The sequence below is a fragment of the Mastigoproctus giganteus genome, chromosome 4 (assembly GCF_048544385.1).
Source record: "Mastigoproctus giganteus isolate SK-2022 chromosome 4, ASM4854438v1, whole genome shotgun sequence".
Classification (NCBI taxonomy): domain Eukaryota; kingdom Metazoa; phylum Arthropoda; class Arachnida; order Uropygi; family Thelyphonidae; genus Mastigoproctus; species Mastigoproctus giganteus.
Window position 1 is genome coordinate 21,639,518 of NC_143578.1, and position 23,330 is coordinate 21,662,847.

The following is a 23,330-nucleotide window of genomic DNA, read 5'->3' on the forward strand; positions in this document are numbered from 1 at the left end:
AACTTCAATTTTTGCGTTTGAGAAGCCAGACTTTACAAAACAGTTCACAACAGTTTGTTTTCTAATTGCGTTTACTGAGGAGGAAATCCATTGAATCGCATCTAGGATGCTGATTTTCTTCACAAGGTCACTCGCACATGTTACATTGTTCATGTTTGCAATGAGATGTCTTAAAACACGTTTTCTGTAGTGAAGTTTAAAATTTTTTATTATCCCTTGATCCAAGGGCTGACACTCTGCAGATGTGTTTGGTGGCAGAAAAATGATTTGAATGTTGGACAATTCAATGTGCGGGTGAGATGCAGCATTATCCATGAAAAGAATAATTTCTCTGTTTTGACGAATCATGTTTTGGTTAAAGTGACTTATCCATTCGCTCATGATATCTCGTGTCATCCACGCTTTTTTATTAGACTTCCAGTCAACATTCAAAAGATTCAACTTTATGCCCTTGAAACAACGAGGATTTTGTGGTTTTCCTATAACAAGAGGTTGTTCAAAGTCTCCCAGCATATTTTGTACACAATAGTACAGTCAAGCGTTCCTTAGAAATTTTTCCGCCCTGGCACTTTTCGTTTTTAAGACTCATTGTTTTTTCAGGAAGAGCTTAAAAACCTGTTTCGTCACAGTTGTAAATATCCTTAGCTTCAAAATCACGACATAAATCTTCCAATTTGACGGTCCACTCTGTTACAACCTCAGTATCAACAGATCCACCTTCACTACTTACAGTTTTCCAAGAAATTTTATGCCGAGTTTTGAACTTGTCTAGCCATCCCACAGAAGCTTTGAACTCATTTACTCCCATAGATTTCGCAACCTCCAAAGCCTTTTCCCTAATAATAGGCCCATTAATGGGAATTTTTTTAGCATGTGCGCGACAAATTTGAAGTCCAACAATTTTCGGGAATGATTTTTTAACCTGATCATTTCCGTGTTGCCAAAATTGTTTGAGCAGTTCATTTTTTTTTTCTTTAGGATGTCGCTTACCTGCGTCTTCCCGATTTTGAATTTTGCAGCGAGAGTGCGAACACTATTTTTTTGCCGATCATACGCATTAATGAGTTCGACTTTATCTTTTAAAGTTAAATGTTTACGAGAAGACATTGTGCACTTCACACGACACTGAACAAAACTGAAAACTGAAACTGAAAAGACGAAAGGCCGACCATACACCCCCCCCCCCCTGCACACACCGAATTCATCAGAAGTTTTACACGTGCCTTAAAATTCTTGAAAAAGGGTTTAGAACCGCGACGTAAACCTTGATAAAATTCAGAGAATCGGAAATAGAAAATAAACACACGATTGAGGCAATACGTGGAAGAAACGTTCCTAGAAAAAGGGCCGTGAGCTCGCCCGCTGTCCGTTATGAGGAGATCAAATTAAGTGCTAATCTAAATGAAACAGTGCAGATTGCCTGTCCGCGTCCGTTACAGAGAATGTCCGCTAGACAGAAGCTGCAAACACATTAAAACCAATGGAGGTGAGTTGGGGAATTTGAAAATGTCCGTTGTAGAGAGATGTCCGTTAACGAGAGGTGTCTGTTAGGAGAAGTTTCACTGTATATATATATATAGAACAAGTCCAAGTTATAAGATATAATATAACTCAATAGGCGTTTAGTTTTTAGGTTAGCTACAATTTTTTTTTTTCACAGCCACTGATGAAGCCTCACAATGTGAGGCTTCAGCAGTGGCTGTGAAAAAAAAATTTACATAATATATATATATTATGTAAATTTTTATATATATATATATATATTTTTTTTTATTTTTTTATTTTATTATTTTTTATTTTTTTTTTTTCAAACATAATGGTATAATTGCTGAATTAAGTCTCTTAATGATCAGGGGATGATAATTTGAAATGGATGTAATTTACAATGCCACCACAGTTAGTTCCACAACTGTGGTGGCATTGTAAATTATTATGAGTATTAATTAAGTTAAATTAATTCTTCACATGTGGTAAGGAATAATGTTATTCCTTATCACATGTGCAGTCTCATGTTGAATGGGCACATGATGCTGTTAATTGATAGTATAAATTTTTTAAGCTAGCTGGTGATAGGTACACTTTTTGTATTGTGATGATCAAAACTTGTAAGGTGTTTAATGAAGATGTGCATAAAGTAGTTGCCGATATTTTTTTTGCGTGGAGTAATTCAGAAGAAATTAGCATAGACCAAGTTTTGTTTCAGTTTGATAAATTTGTGTCAGGATCACATGACATGCTATGAACAGAATTTGCAGAACGTGTTTTATGAAAAGCATCACTTGTCTGTCCAGTAGCTTCTGACCAAGAGCCAAATGCCTGTGGCTCCCTCACATTTTCTAGACCTTCTTCCCTAATGATTTCTTGCTTTCAAAGAAGAAATTGAAACTTAAAAGAAATTTAGTGTTGTCTTGGAGATTCAGCAGAAATCACCAGAAATTCTTCAAAATATTACAAAAAAAAAAAATATATATATATATATTTATTTATTTTTTTATTTATTTATTTTTTTTTTAAATTTTATTATTATTTTTTTTTTCAAACATAATGGTAGAATTGCTGAATTAAGTCTCTTAATTCAGGGGATGATAATTTGAAATGGATGTAATGGAAATTTATGTATGTTAGTGAATCTTTATTTTTAAAGATTCACTAACGTACATAAATTTCCACTCTTAACTTTTGGGTGGCACTTATTATTCTCAATATTCATTATAAATATTGACCGCTCTCTCTCTCTCCTTTATGTGTGGCCATTTTTCTAAATTTTCTCAACTTCTGTTGAAGTAAATACATTGTGAGAAAGAGATGCATGATGAAATATATAAAATATGAGTGTGTCCAAATACAAGAATGACAAACAAAAAAGTTGATTTGATGCATTGCAGTCATTATGTTATATTTTATAGGTTGTGGAATAAAATATGAAAAAACAGGTTTTGTCATTGGAACTCTTTTTCCTTATAACTAGATCAGAGATGCACAACTCTCAGGATCACAAACTGTGTTCAGGTTGCACGAATATATTAAAAATTTATATATACTTTACGGAAGCTACAAGAAGAGTTTGGGGCTTCATGAAATATAGGATCACAAACAAAATGGGTTGTGCACCACTGAGCTAGATGATAATATGAATAATGGAAAATAGAAGCAAATGATATTGATAAGAGTGACATTTTCTTTCTATCATTATTAGGTAGTAATTCTCCTCCACCTGTTGGATCTCACCATCACAGAGGTAGAGTATATACAATATCTGTCATGAGTCCCACGCATAAATCAACCGATTTTTCCCCCAATAGGAAATCCTCTACTAGGGATATGTACAGAAGTGGTATGAGTCCAAGGTAAATATTGCTTCTGGGTGTGAGTGTATTGAATTATTCATTTTTGAGTTTAAAAATGTAGTACGTTATTTACACTTGTGATTGCTGCACTTTTTATGCTTGTTTTGCAGTTTGAAAATAGGGAGTGCAATGATTATACTGGAAAATTTCAAAATGATGTAAATATGGTATATCTGTTATGGCCCTTTTCAAGTAAATTACTACAAACATCATATTAGGCTGAAGACAAACTGCTACACATCTATTCTGCAACCATCCTTCCTCACTTTCAATTTATGTCCCCTCATATGCATAGTCTGAGCAAGAGGAAGAGTCCCATCAGTGTTGAGTTTGCTCAAGCCATTCAAACCTTAAACACCTCAATCAGTTAATCCACTAGTGCTTAGTCTCCAATGCTGCAATTTGCAGAACTGAAGCGTTTCTTGGTAGGAGCACCCCTTTGTTCCCCTTAAAATGAGACCTCCACACCTGTATGCAGTACTCAAGATGTGGCTTGACCATTGCCTTACACAGTGGGTTGATCATCTCCTTATCCCTGCTAGAAAAATTCCTGTATATCATTGACAAAACACCATGAAACTTGCCTGGAAGCCTCTGCAATGATCAGAGCTTCCTATTTGACTGTACAACAACCCCCAGGCTGCTTTCATTTTCCGCTATCCTGAGTGTAGTACTACACAGTTGGTACGTTACTCATATGCAGTACCTTGCATTTGTCAATGTTAAACTTCAATTGCTATTTCTCAGCCCATCTGCCCATTTTTTATAGAACTTATTGCAGCAGAATATCTTTATTACTGTCATTAACCATCCTCCCAATCATCATAATATCCATTCAAATTGGTCAGACAAGATCTCCCCTTAATGAACTGATGCTATGATTGAAGTATAACTGTACTCTTCTCTAGATGGTCTTGCATTACTTCTTTAACCAATGACTTCATTATTTTCCCTGGAACAGGTCTGTAATTACTCATGTTGTCTATTGATCCCCCTTTATGAATTGGGGATATATTCACACTTCTTCGGTCAATTGCAGCCTCCCCTGAATCCAAAGAAGCTGTCATAAATATGGCTAAGCATTTGCTCACCTCATTTGCTTCCTCCTTAATACAACTGGATAGATCCCATTCACCCCAGGTTCCTTTTTTATGTTTAACTTTCTCTTCCACTTTCCTCTCAGTTATTACAAAATCATTAATCTTCCTGTTAGAGTTTATAAACTTCTGACCTCCATTTCCCTAAAGAATTCCTCATGTGTGAATGTAGATGCAAAATATCCATTCAGTTTGTCAGCATTCTGAGGAGGATCATCAACAGTTAACCGGCACCTCCGTAGCCAGGTGGGCAGGAGCAGCAGTGCGCAGCACACGCTTCTTGATTAGATCGGTGTTCGAGCCCATGACCACCAAATACGGAGGATGCGGAAAGGTCAGGGAATGACCACCGCATATCCCCGGAGCAATATGGCCTTAGTTGCTAATGCTCCTAAAAACCAAATAACAAACAAACAAACATCAACAGTTAACCATTGATATGAAGTAGACCAATTTGATCCCATTCTTTCTAGGGTTTACATAAGTAAAAAAAAAGTCTTTTCTGTTTTTCTTTGCAACCTTTGTCTACGATGTCTTATAATCTGCCTTGGCTTGCCAAACCTCCTTTGTGACTTGCAAACTAAATGATTGATATATGGCATACAGTTTTCTAGTTTGTGTTCTCCAGATAGTATTAAGAAATACTGGTGCATTGCATGTTGCCCTTAAAAAATGAATTGTAGACCTAAAGCCATCGGCATGGAATTTTTAAATATATTTTTGAATATGTAATGGAATTAGAAAGCTCTGTTTAAATCAATGCTTGCTCTTAAAATAGGGAATGCAATAATTATGGAGAAAATTTTCAAATTTCTATAAAAGTGGTGTATCTGTTTATTTACTTTATTGCAATTATTTAGATGATGAAACCAACCACTTGAAACACTGACTCATTTTAGGCATCATTTTCTATTAGAGGCATTTCAGATATAGTTTTCCTGAAAGTTGAAAGATTTTGCTCTTATCAATTAAGCTCCAACTTCTTACCAGCCTTACTGGCTACAAACATCCAATATTTTGGATGTTTGTAGCCAGGTGCTACAAACATCCTTTTGAACAGAAATCTTAGCTGTCAATGTTTTTGGAAATTCATAAAAAAGGATTGAAAACAAATAAAGAAAATATTACAGTCAAGAATTAGAAAAGGGTTAATTCCCTCTATAAAACAGTCAGATTGGTAGGAGTACAGATACAATACTTTCTTTCAAGGAGTAATGAACACCAACAACCACATAAAATGTGTGGAGAAAAATTAGTAACTAGCCACACAATGTGTCATATAGTTCAAGAGCAAATCAGGTTGTTATGCAATCACTTCTCCTGCGCATGCATAAACTGTGATAAAGTAAAAAAAAGTGTTACCATAAACTGAAGCAATGATTACAACAGTGGTATTTTTTCCACGTGTTAGTATTATTCTGATTGGGATATCATAAAAGTGATGTCCTAGTTAGACTAATAACATTATCCATGCAGCTTTTAAGTTGAGAAATAAAAAAATTACACATTTTTGTACCATACATCCAAGGTGTGACCATTATGTGAGGTTGACAGATGTACACAAATTCAGTAAGTCCCTTTGAAGTTTAAGTTCTTTATTAGTTAGTTTTTTTTAATCACCATAATCTCGGTTCCTTTTTTTAGGTATAAATATCTTACATCTTTGGGTAGACTATTTCTTATATCTCCACTTGTAAATAATATGACTTTGTAATGTAAAAAGGCTGTTGTATTTATAATTCCTATTCATATTATACTAGTGAATAATACTAGAACTATACAGTTTTCTTGAATGGTCTCTCTCTCTCACACACACACACACTTGTTCACTTTATGTATTCTTAGGACAGTAGTTTTAACATCACTTCAAATTATTAAGATTTATTTAGCTGAATATTATTAAAAAAGTTGATGCTTTGTATGTTTTGTAATAAATGTAAAATTTTGTTTCTGTTTTTTGAAATGTGCCAAAGTTTGCATTTGTTTTGTATTGTTCTTATTTTCTTTCTGATGAAAAAGAATAAGTTTCAGCCTCTTTTACAAAAACATTATACATTCATAGAAATAAAGGTTAAAATATGTTCAATGTCATGTACATTACCAAATTCACAGCCATTAAATATTCTTTAAATGAAGAAAAAAGTAATCCACTTTATTTGTTTCTTGAGTGAAAGGAGGAAGAATTTTGAAGATAAACTTTGCAACTTAAGTTTTGTTATTGCCTGCAAATTGTTCATATAACATTGGAAGCATTAAACTGTAAGTTGTTAACATTTTATTAACTGTTCATTGGCTTATGCTGTTATTAAATGGGAGAAAAATTTATCACTTGATAAGAATGGCTTGCTTCATGTTATGTATTTGTTGCATTAAATGTTGAATTCTCCTGGGGAAAATTGTCTGGTGTTTTCTCTGTGCAGTCGCATGTTTTTATGCTCTTGTTCAATGAATAGTTTAAAGGATTCATCTCAACATCTTGTCAAGTTTTTGGTATCCAGCAACTCAGTTTCTGGCATGCTTGTTACTGAGGCAAGTTGTTCCTAATAAATGATCAGGTAAATAACTTTATTTTCAATTTAAAAACTTGAATTGCATATCTTGTTTTGTTCAACTACACAGTTGGTACGTTACTCATATGCAGTACCTTGCATTTGTCAATGTTAAACTTCAATTGCTGTTTCTCAGCCCATCTGCCCATTTTTTATAGAACTTATTGCAGCAGAATATCTTTATTACTGTCATCACATACTAGTCAGCGAAATGTTATCCAGTACAGGATCATGCTGACTAGCGTCTTAGAGATCACCATCTCCCCTTAATCAGGTCAACCTGCAGGTGGTCTGTTTACGTTGTCTGTCTGCAGTGGAGAATGACTACCCACTGGGGTACTTAAAAGAAGGGAACGTCATGCTATGCTAAATTTAACTGAATGACAAACTACGTCCTCATACAGTACAAAGTGATTTTATTGCCTGGCAGTCGAACACTTTGGAAATAAGGAACTTTAAAAACTATATAGAATTTGCACTAATTTTATAAAAAAAAAACTTGCAGAAGCCTTCTGTCACAACAGAAATGCTATTTAAACATCTGTTTGTTGCCAAGTTCCCCCTCTTTTAATAATTATTATGCCTGGTGGGCTTGTGATTGCTGCAGAAAAAATATTAAAGTTTTCCTGATTTGTAATGGCTCCTGCAAAAGAACCCTGGGGAAGTACTGTTCTCTAAGATCAATTCCAAAAATTAGTGCCACAGCTCGAGCTAGTTACTTCTGCAGCCAGTGCAAAAGCAGAATCCCAAGTGCTGGGAAAAACAATGCAGAAAATGACAGCACAAGTGACCTAGTCTCTCTCTCTCTCACTCCTATGGACTCGTTTGTTGAGGAGCCACAATTAGGCGAAACTGATAAACACAGAAAGTGGCAGAAAGCAATACATTGTGACTGCAAGAAACAGTGACCCTGCAGAGCTTCAAGAGCAACCAAATACACCTTATGACAATACTGTGGCACTGGATCCAACACCCCCTGATGACTCTATCATGGACCGGGTCAAAACTTTCTGATGGGAACTGGAGGACCTTATAACTGACTCCAGTGATTACATAACTACAGTCCTGAGAGGAAAGATAATTACCATCTGGTCAAAGATGGAATACTTATTGCTGAATATGCACATTGAATGTGAGAAGGCCGCAACCAAATTTGAGGCTTATACGAGGTATGAGGAAACCAATTGCCCTCATTCGTACGCAGATGCACTGAGGACCACTAACAGGCCGAGTAATGAGACCTCTGGCCTGACAACCAAAAGAAAAACATTACTAAAAATCCCAAATTTAGTTATTCTAAAACCTATTAACAACAAAGAAATTAAGTCAAGCGAGGAAGTCAAGTACAGTCGTCAATAAACTGAAGGAGCACTTTAAAACTACAAGGATTAAATGAATCAGGAAGACCTGAAATGGTGGGGTACTGATCGAAACTGAAACATCAAAAGAAATAGAAGACATCATAAAAAATCCTGCCATCTCAATGCTTGGCCTTATGGCATAACAACTGAAACAAAAAGGCACCTCAGTAATCATATTTGATGTCAGCAAGGATTCCACACCTATGCAAATCAACGAGGAACTGTACTACCGTAACCTGCAAGCATCTCACCCTGACTTGGTCCCAGAAGAGCCTATTAAGCCAAAATTTCATAAAAAGTCTAAGTCAGATAATAATCTCAACTGGGTGGTGGAGTTAACCCCCCCCCCAGCTTGGAATACAATAAAAAATCAAAACAGAATATATATAGACTGGGGCAGCCATCGTTTTAAAGAACATGTGGCTGTCCCAAAGTGTTTCAACTGCTGCAGGTTTGGCCACACCTCACACACCTGCACTCAGGCTGAGTCAACCTGTGGGCACTGTGCCTGGAAGGGACATCAGTATAAGGACTGCCCCAACAAAACTAATGAGCCTGTCTGCGCAAACTGCAAAAGCTCAAAACTTCCTCATAATCACTCAATAAGAGACAACAGTTGTCCAGTTTATCTAAGTGCAAAGCAAGCACAACAAAGTAGAACCGATTATGGGCCTATTCCTTAAACAGTTCAACACCCAACAGATCAGATTCATCCAACTTAACACACAGTGGGCCAAGGCAGTTCCAGACCAGCTAAAAGTAATTGCAAATGAAGGAAATATCAATATCATGATCCTTCAAGAAACTTATACCCATTACAAGCAGGTGCAGGGTTACCCACTTGCATACAAAATAATCCAATGGATAATGAAACTCCCTGGGTTTCAATTGTAGTCAGGAACCCAGAACTCACCACTGCCAAAATATCAAGTCTCTGCACATCCTGGGGTAGTGTGCCTGCATGTCATATGCCCCCTTGAAACCTTTTATGTGGTTTCTATATATAACATACCTGGAGAGGACATTCTACCAACAATAAACTATCTGGAAAACATAGCGGCCCTCTTTCCCAATAAGAAAATTATCGTGGGGCAGATGTAAACTGCTGCTCTCCTGCTTGGTTTGCAGGGTCTGATGACCATAGTGGCACCCGCAATGGGCAGTGATCGAAAGAATTTATCTCCAATTCACAGCTTACCATATTAAATAGACCACACAATTTGCCAACATTTTCATCCACTCTCTGGAAATCAAATATCGATATCACCCTGGCTAGCAGATAGATGGCTGGCTACAACCCTGGATGGCATGTCCAGGCGGCCTGGACTACCAGGCCATAACTTTCCAAATGTCTAGAATCCAACAGCAACCATTGAATTCCAAACTCACACTGAACAGATTTAAAATATAAAATGCTAACTGGGACAACTTCATAGCAGCTCCAGACATCTCTGTCACGCAACTCCCGGCAGGGCACTGTAACTTGCTGGATCCAGAAGTGCACCAGAGAACTATTACCAGGGTCATTACAAATGCCTGTACCACAACCTTTAAATGAAAGAATCCACTCCCCAGCGCTGTTCCCTGGTGGTCCCCGGAGCTGTGGTGCCTCTGCAGAGAGGTAAGTAGTAAAAGGAAAGCTTTCCAGAGAGCAAGGAGATCATGGCTGCAGCCGGAGGTGGACATCTTGAGATAACAATATAGAATAGCCAGGAACAACTATACGGCCCTAATCTGCCAAAGGAAAGGACACCTTGGGAGCATCTGGCGGCATCAACTGGGAATGCTGACCCTGGGGGGGGGGGTATATAAAATTACCACCAATAAGATGAGGGTGGTTCTGACAACCACTCTTACACCACAAGGCACAATAACCACTACCTGGGAGCAGTCAATTAATAATATACTCAATACCATTTTGCTGCACCATGCAGGAAACCGAAGAGCCTTTCACCTTGGAGAAACTTCATCGAGCAGTATTGAAACTTGAGGACAGGAAATTCCCGGGTCTTGACCTTCTAGAACCCAAGATTGTCAGGAGAGTAGCAGACTACAATCCATACTTACTGCTGAACCTTTTCAACCACTGTCTGGCAAAAGGATCCTTTCCACTTGATTGGAAGACAGCTAATCTTCGACTTCTCCTCAAGAATCCGAATAAACCGTCACAACAGCCAACATCATACAAACCAATAACCCTCCTAACTGTTCTCAGCAAACTCTTCGAGAGACTCATCTCCTTCAGAATTCACAAGTATTGTACAAATACAAACCTATAGGCCAACAACCAGGATTCCGTCCGGGGCGCTCAACAGTAGATACACTAAATAACCTGATATCTGTTCAATCCACACCTGAGAAATACTTCCTTGTAATCGCAGGCCAGGCAAGCACAGATTCCTCAAAATCTCTACTCCTGCATTAAAAGCTATCGATGTGACAGGTCTGTCAGTGTAGAGACTCCCTACTCCAGGGTGATCAGAAAGATCCACAGGGCTCAATCCTAGCACCAACTTTCTGGAACATGGTCCTGGATGAGTCCAGGACCATGTTCCAGATCTTAACATGTCCAAGGTTTTGGACATGTTAAGTCCAAAGCCTATGCAGACGATTTGATCCTTTCTGTGCCTGCCAGCTCAAGGGCCCAGCTTGAAATTTCGGCTAACTGAGCTCCTCCATGAGTGAGCTGCCCAGCACAACCTGACAATCTCGGCTGAGAATACCTCCTGAAAGCGAACTTAAGCTCAGCTAGACCACTACAGATTAAGATCAATGCCACAACCATCAAGCACTGCACTCAGCTTAAGCACCTTCGTGTAATCCTGGACTCAAAACTGTCCTTCCTCCCACACCTACAGTATATTCAAAAGAAGATAAATTACACAGCATTGGTGGCAAGGGTCACCTGGAGGGACTGGGGTCTAAACCGACGTACCCCAGCCCTATTTTACAAAGCAGTATTTATTCCAGCCATCTCATATGCTGCAGGGGTCTAGTATCACCGGGCAACTATTATCACAAATCAGAAGCAATTAGCCCCATTCAGAGGCAAATACTACTTACCATCACCAAAGCCTGCTGCACAGTCAGCACTCCTGCTCTCCGTCATTGCTGGAGTCCTCCCTCTAGACCTTGAAATAGTTAATGTGGCATGTTGTGTCATCTGTCCAAAGGAATCTTCACTACCACTATTGGATTCACCACCAACCCAGCAATCAATCACAAGACAGAGAAGGTGCCTTCTTGCTCACCTGCTGCAGGACAGATGGACAACATCTACTAAGGGAGCAATTACAAAAAATTCATCCCTGAAGTAAAGTTCACATTCCCAAAAGCCTCAAGCTGGTTTTCCCCCAGCCTGTATATAATGTACCTCCTTACAGGCTATGGATCGATACAAGAAAAATTAACATCTCTGGGCATCACAGATGATCCACGCTGCCACTGTGGCACTGATGAGTCTTGGCACTATATAATGACTGCCCTGACTATGAAGACTTGAGATCTGTGTTGATCACAAAGATTACTAATTTGCCAAAGGATCAAGAATATATACTAATTCGTGTCCTTGACAGTTATAAATACTTCACTTTTGCACAGGATGTCTTCAACAGACGAAAAACATTAAGGAGCCTATTAAACAAACAAGAATCTGTGCTCAGAATCTGTCTCAATAACTTGAGACAGATTCTGAGCACCCCTCCCCAGTAGCATCAACCACCAACCTCATCAAAGCTCAACTGAACTGAGATTCACTTCTTGCATCCAAGTTCCATTGGGCTGATATCTGCAACTAAATCTTCAAGCAAGATCAATCAATCGGCCTGTGATATTACCTGATTTTAACTTTGAAACCACAGGACCTGACTATCCCTTCACAGGAAAGAAGACACGGATTAACACACCTAAAACCAGTATCTAGGTTGAGAATCAACAATTTTGATTATGACGTCAATTGATTTGAACTTTGGAAACATCAACACCTGGGCAACTCCCTTCAAGAGAAATCCTCACCTCATCATGACAGATCATTGACTTCTTGGTCTAAACTGGGTTCTCTTACCCCAGTGTACTTTTACCCTTAATCCCTGGACCACACTCACCTGATAGATTCATTTCCATTGTTTCTTTGAGGATGCCTCTATGTACAGGCAGGGTTGTTAATGACAGTAATGGCAGTGTGCTACTGCAACAGGATCTAGATAATTTCGGCAGATGGGCTAAGAAGTAGCAACTGAAGTTTAACCTTGACAAATGCAAAGTACTGCACATGGGTAGAAGTAACCCCAGAGAAACGTACCAACTGTGTGGTACTACACTTAAGGTAGTAGAAAATGAAAAAGACCTGGGAGTAATTGTGCAGTCAGATATGAAGTTTTCTGAGCAATGCAGACAGGCTGCCAGGGCAGGTCATGGGGTTTTGTCAATGATATATAGGAATTTTGCTAGCAGGGAAAAGGTGATTATCCCTCAGTATAAGGCAATGGTCAGGCCACGCCTTGAGTACTGCGTACAGGTCTGGAGGCCTCATTTTAGGAAGGATATAGATTTACTTGAGCGTGTACAGAGAAGGGCAACAAGATTGGTGAGGGGAATGAAGGGGTCCTCTTACCAAGAGAGGCTTAAGTTCTGCAAATTGCAGTGGCTGGAGACTAGGCACCTGCGCAGTGATCTGATTGAGGTATATAAGGCCTTGAATGGGTTGAGCACGCTGAATTCTGATGGGATCCTTCCACTTGTTCAGATTACGAACCTAAGGGGGCATAAATTCAAATTAAGAAAAGACAGATGTAGAATAGATGTGCGGAAATTTGCCTTTAGCCAGCGGGTGGTTAATTGCTGGAACAAACTTCCATCTGTCGTTGTGGAAGTTGATAGGTTGAAAAAATTTAAGGAGGAACTGGACAGGCATTTGGAGGCAATGGTGTGATTTTTTTTTTTGGCTGATTCTGCATAAGCTCATACACTTGCTTTCTTGCATCACATACCACTACTACATCCCCAAAATCTCTGTTAGTATAACTAAGCAAAGCCATAATGAAAATCCATACCGACTGAGATAATAATCAACAATGGCTCTTGCTTGTCGCAAGTCTTCTAAATCATCAGGCAGCTACATTGCTACAATGCCACATCACATATGACCAGCAATCACAGACAGGACTGTGTCCCAGGAAAGACTGCACTAAACCGGCTCTACAGTATAATGAGACGACAAGGAAGTGACGGCAAACCCTGGATGTGACTCTGTTCCAAGTATATCAACACATTTGGATCCTGAATATGCGACAACATAAAAGAACAACAACCATGGACTGGATTGCATCCCAGGAAACACAATCCACTGGATTGTCACCGTAATTAGAAGAAACAAGTAAGTGACCACAAATCCCAGATGGGACCTGATCCCACACACAACTCCAAACCCAGACATTGGGGACACCAGCAGCTCTGCTGCCACAAGCCACATTGGCAATCAAACCGAGCACTCTTGCCTGGTTTTCTTTTACTCTTCTCCCTGGCTGGGGGAGGAAAAAGTTCCATGTCTCCTCCCCCCTACCACCCCTTCTCTTCCGCCTGATGAGGCACAGGCCTGCCTTACTGACTTTCTAGGGTCGCTTTCTCTATCGTTCCCATACTCTTAACTTCCCCCCCCTCACTCTAACTCTCCAGTGTACACCCCACACAATTTATCAATTAATAACATCCAAATTTAAATCACGCTTACTCAGCCTCTCTCAGCCTTTTATATTCTAGCGTTACCCCCCCTTTTTTTTCCCACCTAGGCCCTTGCCACTGAAATCTTCGGAAACTAGGTGGCAGGGCCTGCCAGAGTACAAAATAAAATCTACTGGTTACCTGACCTGCCTCCCTGTGGCCAAGTGCAGTAATGGTGGGCCCCAACACGGGCCCAATGGCTAAATGGTCAGAAGAACAACGGTACACAATACTACACATCCTTCCACTCCCCACACACTTTTGAATCTCTGGCCTACACAGAGTTCTGTGCTACACACACAGTACACAAAGCAGAGATGTGGGAAACCCCTGGTGCTGTCAGACAACTAATACACTGAACTTTGTTGAATTCTCCTGTGAAAGGAACAGATTCTAATATAGTTTTTGTATGTTAAATTTGAAGAAATTTAATAAACTTTCTCTTTTTTTTTACCATTTGTTATGTTATTCATTAATAAATTGTTGAACACAATGTGATTGGCCATTGAACCTAGCAGAAAGCTGGAAATCCCTGTTGAAAATTTTATATTTAACCCTCTTACCAGAATATTGATGACTAAGAAGTACTTAGACAGTATCTTTCTCAAAGAAGCCATAATCATTTGATGTCTAACAGACAATTCAAAGAGAAATCCACAGATAGAAAAATGTTAGATATGCTTAATGTTTAAAAGCATATTAATATAAAATATGTTTTGTCAGTGAAATTTAATTCTAGTGCAGTGTGGACTTAAAAATCTCCTGCTTTTTCCAAAAAATCCCCTGTTTTTTGAGAACTGCTGCATTTTGAAAAGAAAACTTCTGTTTTTATCTGTCTTGGCCAAAATACCTGTTTTCCTCCTGCTTACAAAAATTAATCTCCAGCTTTTCAAAAGTCAGTTGTTTGTAGTTATGCAATCAGTTTATTTTAGGTTATAATAAATAATAATTCAATTCATAGTTTTTATGTTAAAAATGTTTTTATTGGCATTATTCCAAAACTTTTGTAACGAAAAACTGTCATGCGAAAAGTGTTATGGAAGTGATGTCAGCTTCTGCCAGAAGTGAATTATTGTAACTTGTATTGTTGGAATCATACTTGTATGATGGCAACAATAATTTATCTTCTACTGGACAAAATTTAATGAAATTTTGCATGGAGCTTCATCTTAGCTCTATACTAGAGGAAAAACTTTCAAACCTCTGAAAATTGCAGTAGTTTTTCCAGGATAGTGGAAAATATGAACATGTGTTCAAGGAAATTTTCTCACAGGATAATGTGGATGTATAGCATATCATTGGAAAGCTAAGGAATTTAGAAACAGAAATATTAAGGTTTTAAGATACAAAAAACTTTCGGAAACTGGGAAATGCATTAATTCGAAAATGCATCTGCTTTAAAGTCACCTGGTGTTTGCAGATTGAATGTAATTTTTTTCTTTACAATTAGACTCTGAGGCTAGAAAAGAGTTCTGCACATTTATGAGAACATTCTTCAACTTGGACATGTCATCAAATCTTTCGATAAATACTATACATGATGGAACAACTATAGATGGTGTATTTAGTTGTGAACTAAAATCTCTTCAATGTAAAAATTATATATCCTACTTTAGTCATCACAGACCAATACTTTCAGCAGTGGTGCGTAGCACACGCTTCTTGATTAGGGCCCCGGGTGCCAAGCGATTGTGACTGAGCGATTTCTCTGTGCTTTCACTGCGATTCTCAAAAGGTGAATTCTAGTTCTCTTTTACGTTCTTCTCCTTAATAAATCCTTTTATTTAATAGCAGCTCTTTTTTCAAAAGTACTGATCGAGAGCAAGAAAGGAAAGTAACCTTTCTTTTTTCATATTTAATAGACTAATCACTACTAACTTCGCTTGGTCACACCAGGCACTGCTCCTGCCTCCCCGTGGCGGGGCCGGTAACCTTGGCAGAAAAGTTCATCTGCCAGGGGCTAAGAGGAGCCAACATGGAAAAAAATATGTTTCCAACTATAGAGTCCTATAGTTGGAAACATATTTTTAAACATATAGAGATTTTCGGTATCTGGTCGACAGCTTGTCGACCAGATACCGAAAATAAACATGACTCGTCACAAGCAAAGAGGTTGAAAACAAATCCCTCGGTGACAGACTTACCAGCATTTTTAATAATGCACTCACTATCAGAACAGCCTCTTAGTAAGCTATCCCCTTTTCTAATCCAAAAACATCTGGAAAGTATTGCAGGGTCTCCCAAGACGGTTAAGAGACTGCAATCAGGGGACTTACTTGTTGAAACTCTAAACCACAGGCATTCTGAAACTACTAAAAATGACAAATTTTGCTGGTATTCCAGTTAACGTAACTCCACATGCAACCCTAAATACATCAAAGGGTGTAATATCTAGTTGGGACCTGATGAATGTGACGGAGGAAGAAATTAAAGAAGAACTTAAGGAACAAAATGTAATCGCTGTAAAAAGAATTATGGTCAAAAGAGACAATATACTGATACCTACCAGAAATATAATTCTCACCTTTAACAGTCCAAATCTGCCCTCATCAATAAAAGCAGGATATCTTCTTTGCCGCACTCGTCCTTTTATACCAAATCCGTTGAGATGTTATAAATGCCAAAAGTATGGCCACTCTCAAACGACATGCAGAAGCAACCCAGTTTGTCCCAACTGTGGATCCTCTGATCACATTCAAAGTGATTGTTCAGTGAAAGAAATGATCTGTCCCAACTGCAAAGGCAACCATCCGGCCTACTCTAAGACATGTGAGAGATGTAAAACAGAGAAAAAAATTATGCAATATAAAGTTGAAAATAAAGTTAGTTATCAGGAAGCAAGAAAATGAGTTGCACCCAGTATACATAACCGTACCTATGCCAGTATCGCAAAAAAATATCAGACAATAGCCACGCAAACTGATGTTACCATTCCACATAACATATCAATCTCCGACTGGGCTCGAGCTGTCCTCTCTCAGCAAGAGTCCAATACCCTGAAGCACTCAGACCAAGCCAGTAATACGCCTCTTAAAATTCCAGCAAAATCTCCTCATCCACCAGTGATTGCTACTACTTCAAATAATCCTAATTCATCTACAAAAAAGATTATTCAGGACACACCGATGCATTTAGAGTATTCATCCAAACAGGAAGATCCGGTTCTGGAAATATTTGTAGAAGAAGAAGATATGGACACAGGTCGTCCTACATTTCCAAAAAGAGACAAACCAAAGCCAGAACGCCATAAGACAGCCACGTCAGGTACAGCTTCTTCTTCTAAATTCAAGTAATGCCTAACATCTTGCAATGGAATTGCAGAGGTTTTCGTGGCAACATTGACGACATTCATTACTTAATTAACCGCTACTCTCCAGTTGGTTTCTGCCTGCAAGAAACCTATTTAACTCCTCAAATTTCCATTTCCATTAAAAACTACTCAGTCTATCGACTGGATCGGAATACATCCAATTCTGCTCGCGGTGGTGTAGCTATCTTAATTAACACAAGGATTCCAGCTAGGCAAATCACTCTCCAAACCCAAATCGAAGCTGTCGCTGTGCGTCTGATTACTCAGACTGCTTTAACTCTAGTCTCAGTTTATCTCCCACCAAATCATACTTACTCTTATAATGATCTTAAAGAACTTTTATTACAGCTACCCTCCTCTATCTGCCTGCTAGGGGATTTCAATGGCCACCACCCTTTATGGGGATCAACTAAATTAGACAGACGCGGCCGACTGATCGAAACTTTACTGGATAAAGAAAACCTCACTCTTCTTAACAGTGGTTCGCACACCCATATACAGTTACCTAATGGACAGACTTCTGCCATTGACCTATCGATTTGCTCCCCAATACTGTTTTCAGTCATGCAATGGTCCACTCTGGATAATCCCATGGACAGCGACCATTTTCCAATTGTTTGTAATCTGATGACTACACAACCACCATTAGACGAACCCTGCAGGAAATGGAAATTTTCTAAAGCTAATTGGGACAAATTTCAGTCAGCAATCACATTGGACAAAAAAATTATACAACTACATCCCATAGATGAAGTTACCGACTATATCACTTCCTGCCTTTTATTTGCAGCTAAAAGCTCAATTCCAATATCAAATTCCAAGACTCGACGCCATTTCAACTGTTGGTGGAATGAGGAATGCACAAAAGCGAAGAAAGAACAAAATAAAGCATGGAATTTATTTCGGCGAACTCCAACTACAGTTAATCTTATCCAATACAAGAAACTAAAGGCAAAAGCTCGTCTCATTCAAAGACAAGCCAAGAAAGATTCTTGGACTCGGTTTGCATCGACTATCAATAGAAACACGAACCCACGATTAATATGGAAGAAAATTAGGCAGCTTTCCGGGAAGTTTCCAACTGTTCCTTCCCCAATTCTCTCCTGCAATGGTCTAGACGTTTCTGCTCCTCTGGATATAGCAAATGCCTTAGGCAAAACTTTTGCAGACGTCTCAGCTGCTTCCACCTACTCTCCGGAATTTCAGAAAACTAAGAGCACCGCAGAACAGAGACACATCAACTTTCGAACTTCACTGCTACTTCCATATAACCAGCCACTCCAAAAATGTGAACTTATGCAAGCCATCAGAACAACATGCAACAGTGCCGCTGGGCCAGATGGGATATATTATGTTATGTTACAGCACCTTGATGAGGAAAACTTACAAATGCTGCTAGCCTTTTTTAACCGAATCTTCCTGGGAAATGTTTATCCCACTTCTTGGCACCATGCTACAGTTCTGGCCTTTTTGAAACCTGGAAAAGACCCCTCCAATCCTAATAGTTACAGACCAATATCTCTGTCCAGTTGCCTCGGTAAAATTCTTGAAAAAATGATCCACAGTCGACTCACTTGGATCATTGAAAGCGAACATCTACTAAGTAATAGTCAGCGTGGCTTTCGCCAAAACAGGTCTTCCTTTGATCTGATGATCAAGGCTGAATCCGAAATTCGCAATGCCTTTGTTAAAAACGAACATCTAGTTATGTCCATAGATATAGAGAAGGCATTCGATACCACCTGGCGTTATGGAATTCTCCGTAACCTCCATAATCATGGTCTCCGTGGCAACCTCCCTATATTTATTAAGAACTTCCTCAAGAGCAGATCTTTCCAGGTGCGATATCAAAATTCCCTTTCTACTACATTCTTGCAAGAAGGAGTACCACAAGGGTCAGTTTTGAGTGCAACCCTGTTTGCCCTCAGAATTGATTCTATCACAAAAGAACTTCCAAATACTGTAAAGGTGTACCTTTACGCTGACGATCTCTCTCTTTCTTGCCATTCACAGAATATGAGATCTATTGAAAGGCAATTGCAGATGTCTCTCAATAAAGTACAAAAATGGGCTGAGCGCAATGGATATCGTCTTTCCCAACAAAAAACAGTTGCGATCCACTTTTGCAATCAACGCAAACTGCATACAGATCCTGAACTTCGGATATCAAATACCACCATTCCGATTGCCAGCAATATCAGATTCTTGGGACTAATCCTGGACAGTAAGCTGAATTTCTTTGAGCATGTTAAATTGTTACGTACTACCTGTCTCAAAAAGATCAACATGCTAAGAGCTTTATCTGCCCATTCTTGGGGAGCAGACCGTACAACTTTGCTGCTCTTATATAGAGCATTGATCAGATCCCGTTTAGATTATGGTGCTCCAGTTTATGATTCTGCCCGAAGGAGTGTACTACGCTGGCTGGATCCTATTCAACATAATGCACTGCGGATTGCAATTGGTGCGTATAGGACATCTCCAACTCATAGTCTATACATTGAAGCTCATGAGCCCCCTCTACATCTCCGCAGAAAAATGCTGTTACTTAAATATGCAGCCAAAATACATTGCTCTTTGCATCCTATTCAGCCATACCTTTTTAATCAACCACTAATTAATCTCTATAGAAATAAACCAGGTAAAATCCGACCAGCTGGCCTACGGCTTCTTGAAATATCACAGAACTGGAATGTTCCTCTCCACAATAGGCAACAGATAGAGAATTACTCTCATCCTCCGTGGACCCCGTTTCCTCAACTAACTTGTGATACTTATTTTCTACAATGGGGAAAGAATCGCCTACCGACACTGAATGGGCAACAACTCCATGCTAGCCATCTTCAAAGCTGTGCTGACTTCTTGCCGGTATATACGGATGGCTCCAAATCTCTTTCAACTGTTGGAGCAGCAGCAGTGTTTCCCTCTGCTATCATATCAGCTTCTCTTCCACCTGAGTATACCAACTTTTCAGCAGAACTGTATGCAATACAATTAGCCCTAGAAAATTTGACTCTACACCCATCTGCAAAATATATAGTTTACACTGACTTTCTCAGCTCAATTAGAGCAATGCAGAATCCCTCTCAAAAGAAACACCATATTTTAATTAAAATCAGGAGTTTGCTATTGCAAATTGACAACCGTCAACAACTAGCCGGAATCCAGCAACAAGTTTTGCTGGATTCCGGCACATTCAGGCATAAAAGGAAATGAACTAGCTGATATATCTGCTAAAAATCCATCAACCTTAGACTTAACCTCTGCCTTCATTCCAGCATCTGATTATAATATCATAATTCAAACAGCATACCATGCACAGTGGACAGCGCTATGGCATAAAGAAACAAATAACAAACTTTTTCAATTGAAACAGGACCCAAAATTATGGCACTCATGCACTCAGACGGTTCGGCGAGAAGAAGTGGTACTCGCACGGATAAGAATAGGGCATACCCATCTGACTCACCTCCATTTACTTACCGGCAATGATCCTCCACAGTGTTCACACTGCTCTGAACATCTAACAGTCAAACATATTTTGATTGACTGTCCACACTATCAACCACATCGTACTTCAACACTTCAAAATCTGGCTAATCTTCAAGAACCGCTGACACTACATCATATCATAGGAGAGGAGGCAAATATTAAGGAACTTTTCTGCTTTCTGAAACAAATTAGAGTGTATAATCTTTTATGAATAGCTCTCAGAACTGAAATGAATTTGAATTGTTACGTTCTTTATTATTTTCTGATATAACTACGAATAGGCGCACTATAGCCATAGCAGCTAATGCGCCAATAAACAACCATACCGCACACACGCTTCTTGATTAGACCGGGGTTCGAGCCTGTTACCACCAAATATGGAGGATGCGGAAAGGTCAGGGAATGACCACCACATATCCCAGAGCAATATGGCCTTAGTTGCTAATGCTCCTAAAAACCAAATAACAAACAACAAACAAACCAATACTTTCAATAACTGATGTGTAATTACTATTAATAAAATAAAAACATTGTTATATTATTATCCATGAATTTTATTAATATCTGAAAATTAAAACGTTTTTAACACCTGCCGATGATGCTTAAAATGTAAAAGACGTTAAATATGCTAGTGGCAGGACACATTATATACCTGGTACAGAATTTGTTTCTTTTATTTGTTTTAGTTACATTAAAATAACCACTTTTTTTTCATAGGTTCAAAATCAGTATCTACCTTAAAGAGAAAGGTGAAAACCTGTGTTATTTTAGTCATAAGTACAGAAAGTTGACGATTAGTATGGCTGGAGGCTTTAGGAATTTCTCAGTTAATTAAATTATATAGATTGTCATCTATATAATTTAATTAACTGAGAAATTCCCAAAAAAAAACTAAAAATATTTCTCATTATAGGAAAAAAATATTTTGTAGACTACATGAGCAATATTCATGTTTAGATTAACCTTATAAATTATTTATTTTTTATTATTTTTTATTTTTTTTAGCTTTGTCTTCCTACAATTATATCACAGCACATTATTTGGCTCAGAAAAACCCTCAGAGAGGCCTCTTCTGCTGTCCAAGTCTGAGGTAACTGTAGACTTCATAGTTTTTTCAAAATTAAAATTTCTTTAGTTTTCTTATTTTTCATTAATATCCTTATTAAAATTGTACAGAGCATATATGAGGTCTGGTAAGTATTAGGAAACATCCAACCATTTTTTTTTTTTATAAGTGGTTCCCTTCAAAATAGTTTCCCCTTGATATACTAACATTGCATAATTTCTGTTCATAACTCTTTTTCCCTCAGTTGAATCAGAATCTTTTTATAATAGGCCTGGTTTGCCATTGGACTATTCTGAATAAATTCATACCTTGGATGTCAAAAAAAAAAACAAGCATCATTGTTTTCATGTTTGACAACTCATTGTGCTTTTCTTGGATAGGGTGATTATGGCAGTTTCCACAAGGACAGCTGGAATTTTGTTTCGGGATCATAGCCATACACCCATTTTATCACCAGTAACAATGCAGTTGATCAAATTAGGGTCCATCCACTTTCAGCTACTTGCAAAGTTCTCATTGGGGATGGTTGTAATTCAGTAATCTTTGATCAAATTTTACTGATGCTTGATGCATGCCAAGTTTTGAATTACTCTGACGTGTTCTATAAAAGATTCTTCACCTGTTCCTTGGATGGGTAATCACTGATCAGAATGAATTTTTGATGCACTTTGGCAACATACATCATTGCTTAAAGTTCAGGGTCAACCTGAACATTGGTGGTAATTGACAGGATTTGGTCATCTTGCAGTTTTCTTAATGTGGAAAGGATTTACACTCCATTTTATTCATTGTTTACTCAAAGCTTGTTCAGCTTTCATATCCATTTTGAGTGCAAGCGGCTTAAGATATCTGAACTTTAAACTATTCTGCTCATTGCTAGTTTTGGTGAAACAAGAAGTGGCTTAAACCAGTAATGTCTTTGCCCCTCCTACACACTACTCATCAATTTGGCCCTCTACCTGCACCACCTCTCTTTTGTAATAAAGTCTTAAAAGTTTTGGGTCAGACCTTGTATATGTTATTGTAGATCTGTTGTTTCCCATTACCCCTTCCTCATAAAAGCTGTCATATTTGTGTACATATTTTTATTCCCATTTTATAATTTTCCACACCAGTTTTGAAAAGCATCTAACAAAATTAACTTTCTGCATAATTTGCTTCTATATCATGGCATAGATTCCTAACTCCACTCCAAGAAGTAGTCTGTTATACTCATGAATGTTTATAATTAGAGAACCATTTTTTCCCCTCTATTCTTCATCAGCTGTAAGTAGTAAATTGTATTTAGATTAACTGTCTTTTCATTCCACACCTACACATCTGAATGTGTTGATAAAGGTGATATAATTGTAACTTGTGTATGAGATTTCCTTATACATGAAGTTTGTAG

At 38.4% G+C, this 23,330-nt stretch overlaps 1 protein-coding gene across 2 annotated transcripts in view; it reads left to right on the top strand.

Moving 5' to 3' along the window:
* gig (TSC complex subunit tuberin) overlaps positions 1-23,330 on the top strand; it is a 613,633-nt gene that overhangs the window by 523,175 nt on the left and 67,128 nt on the right. For both annotated transcript variants that reach the window (XM_090372592.1, XM_090372593.1), the window contains exons 34-35: positions 3,197-3,347; positions 21,880-21,964. In XM_090372592.1, coding sequence (XP_090228718.1) covers positions 3,197-3,347; positions 21,880-21,964 — 236 coding nt within the window. The remainder of the gene's footprint in view (positions 1-3,196; positions 3,348-21,879; positions 21,965-23,330) is intronic.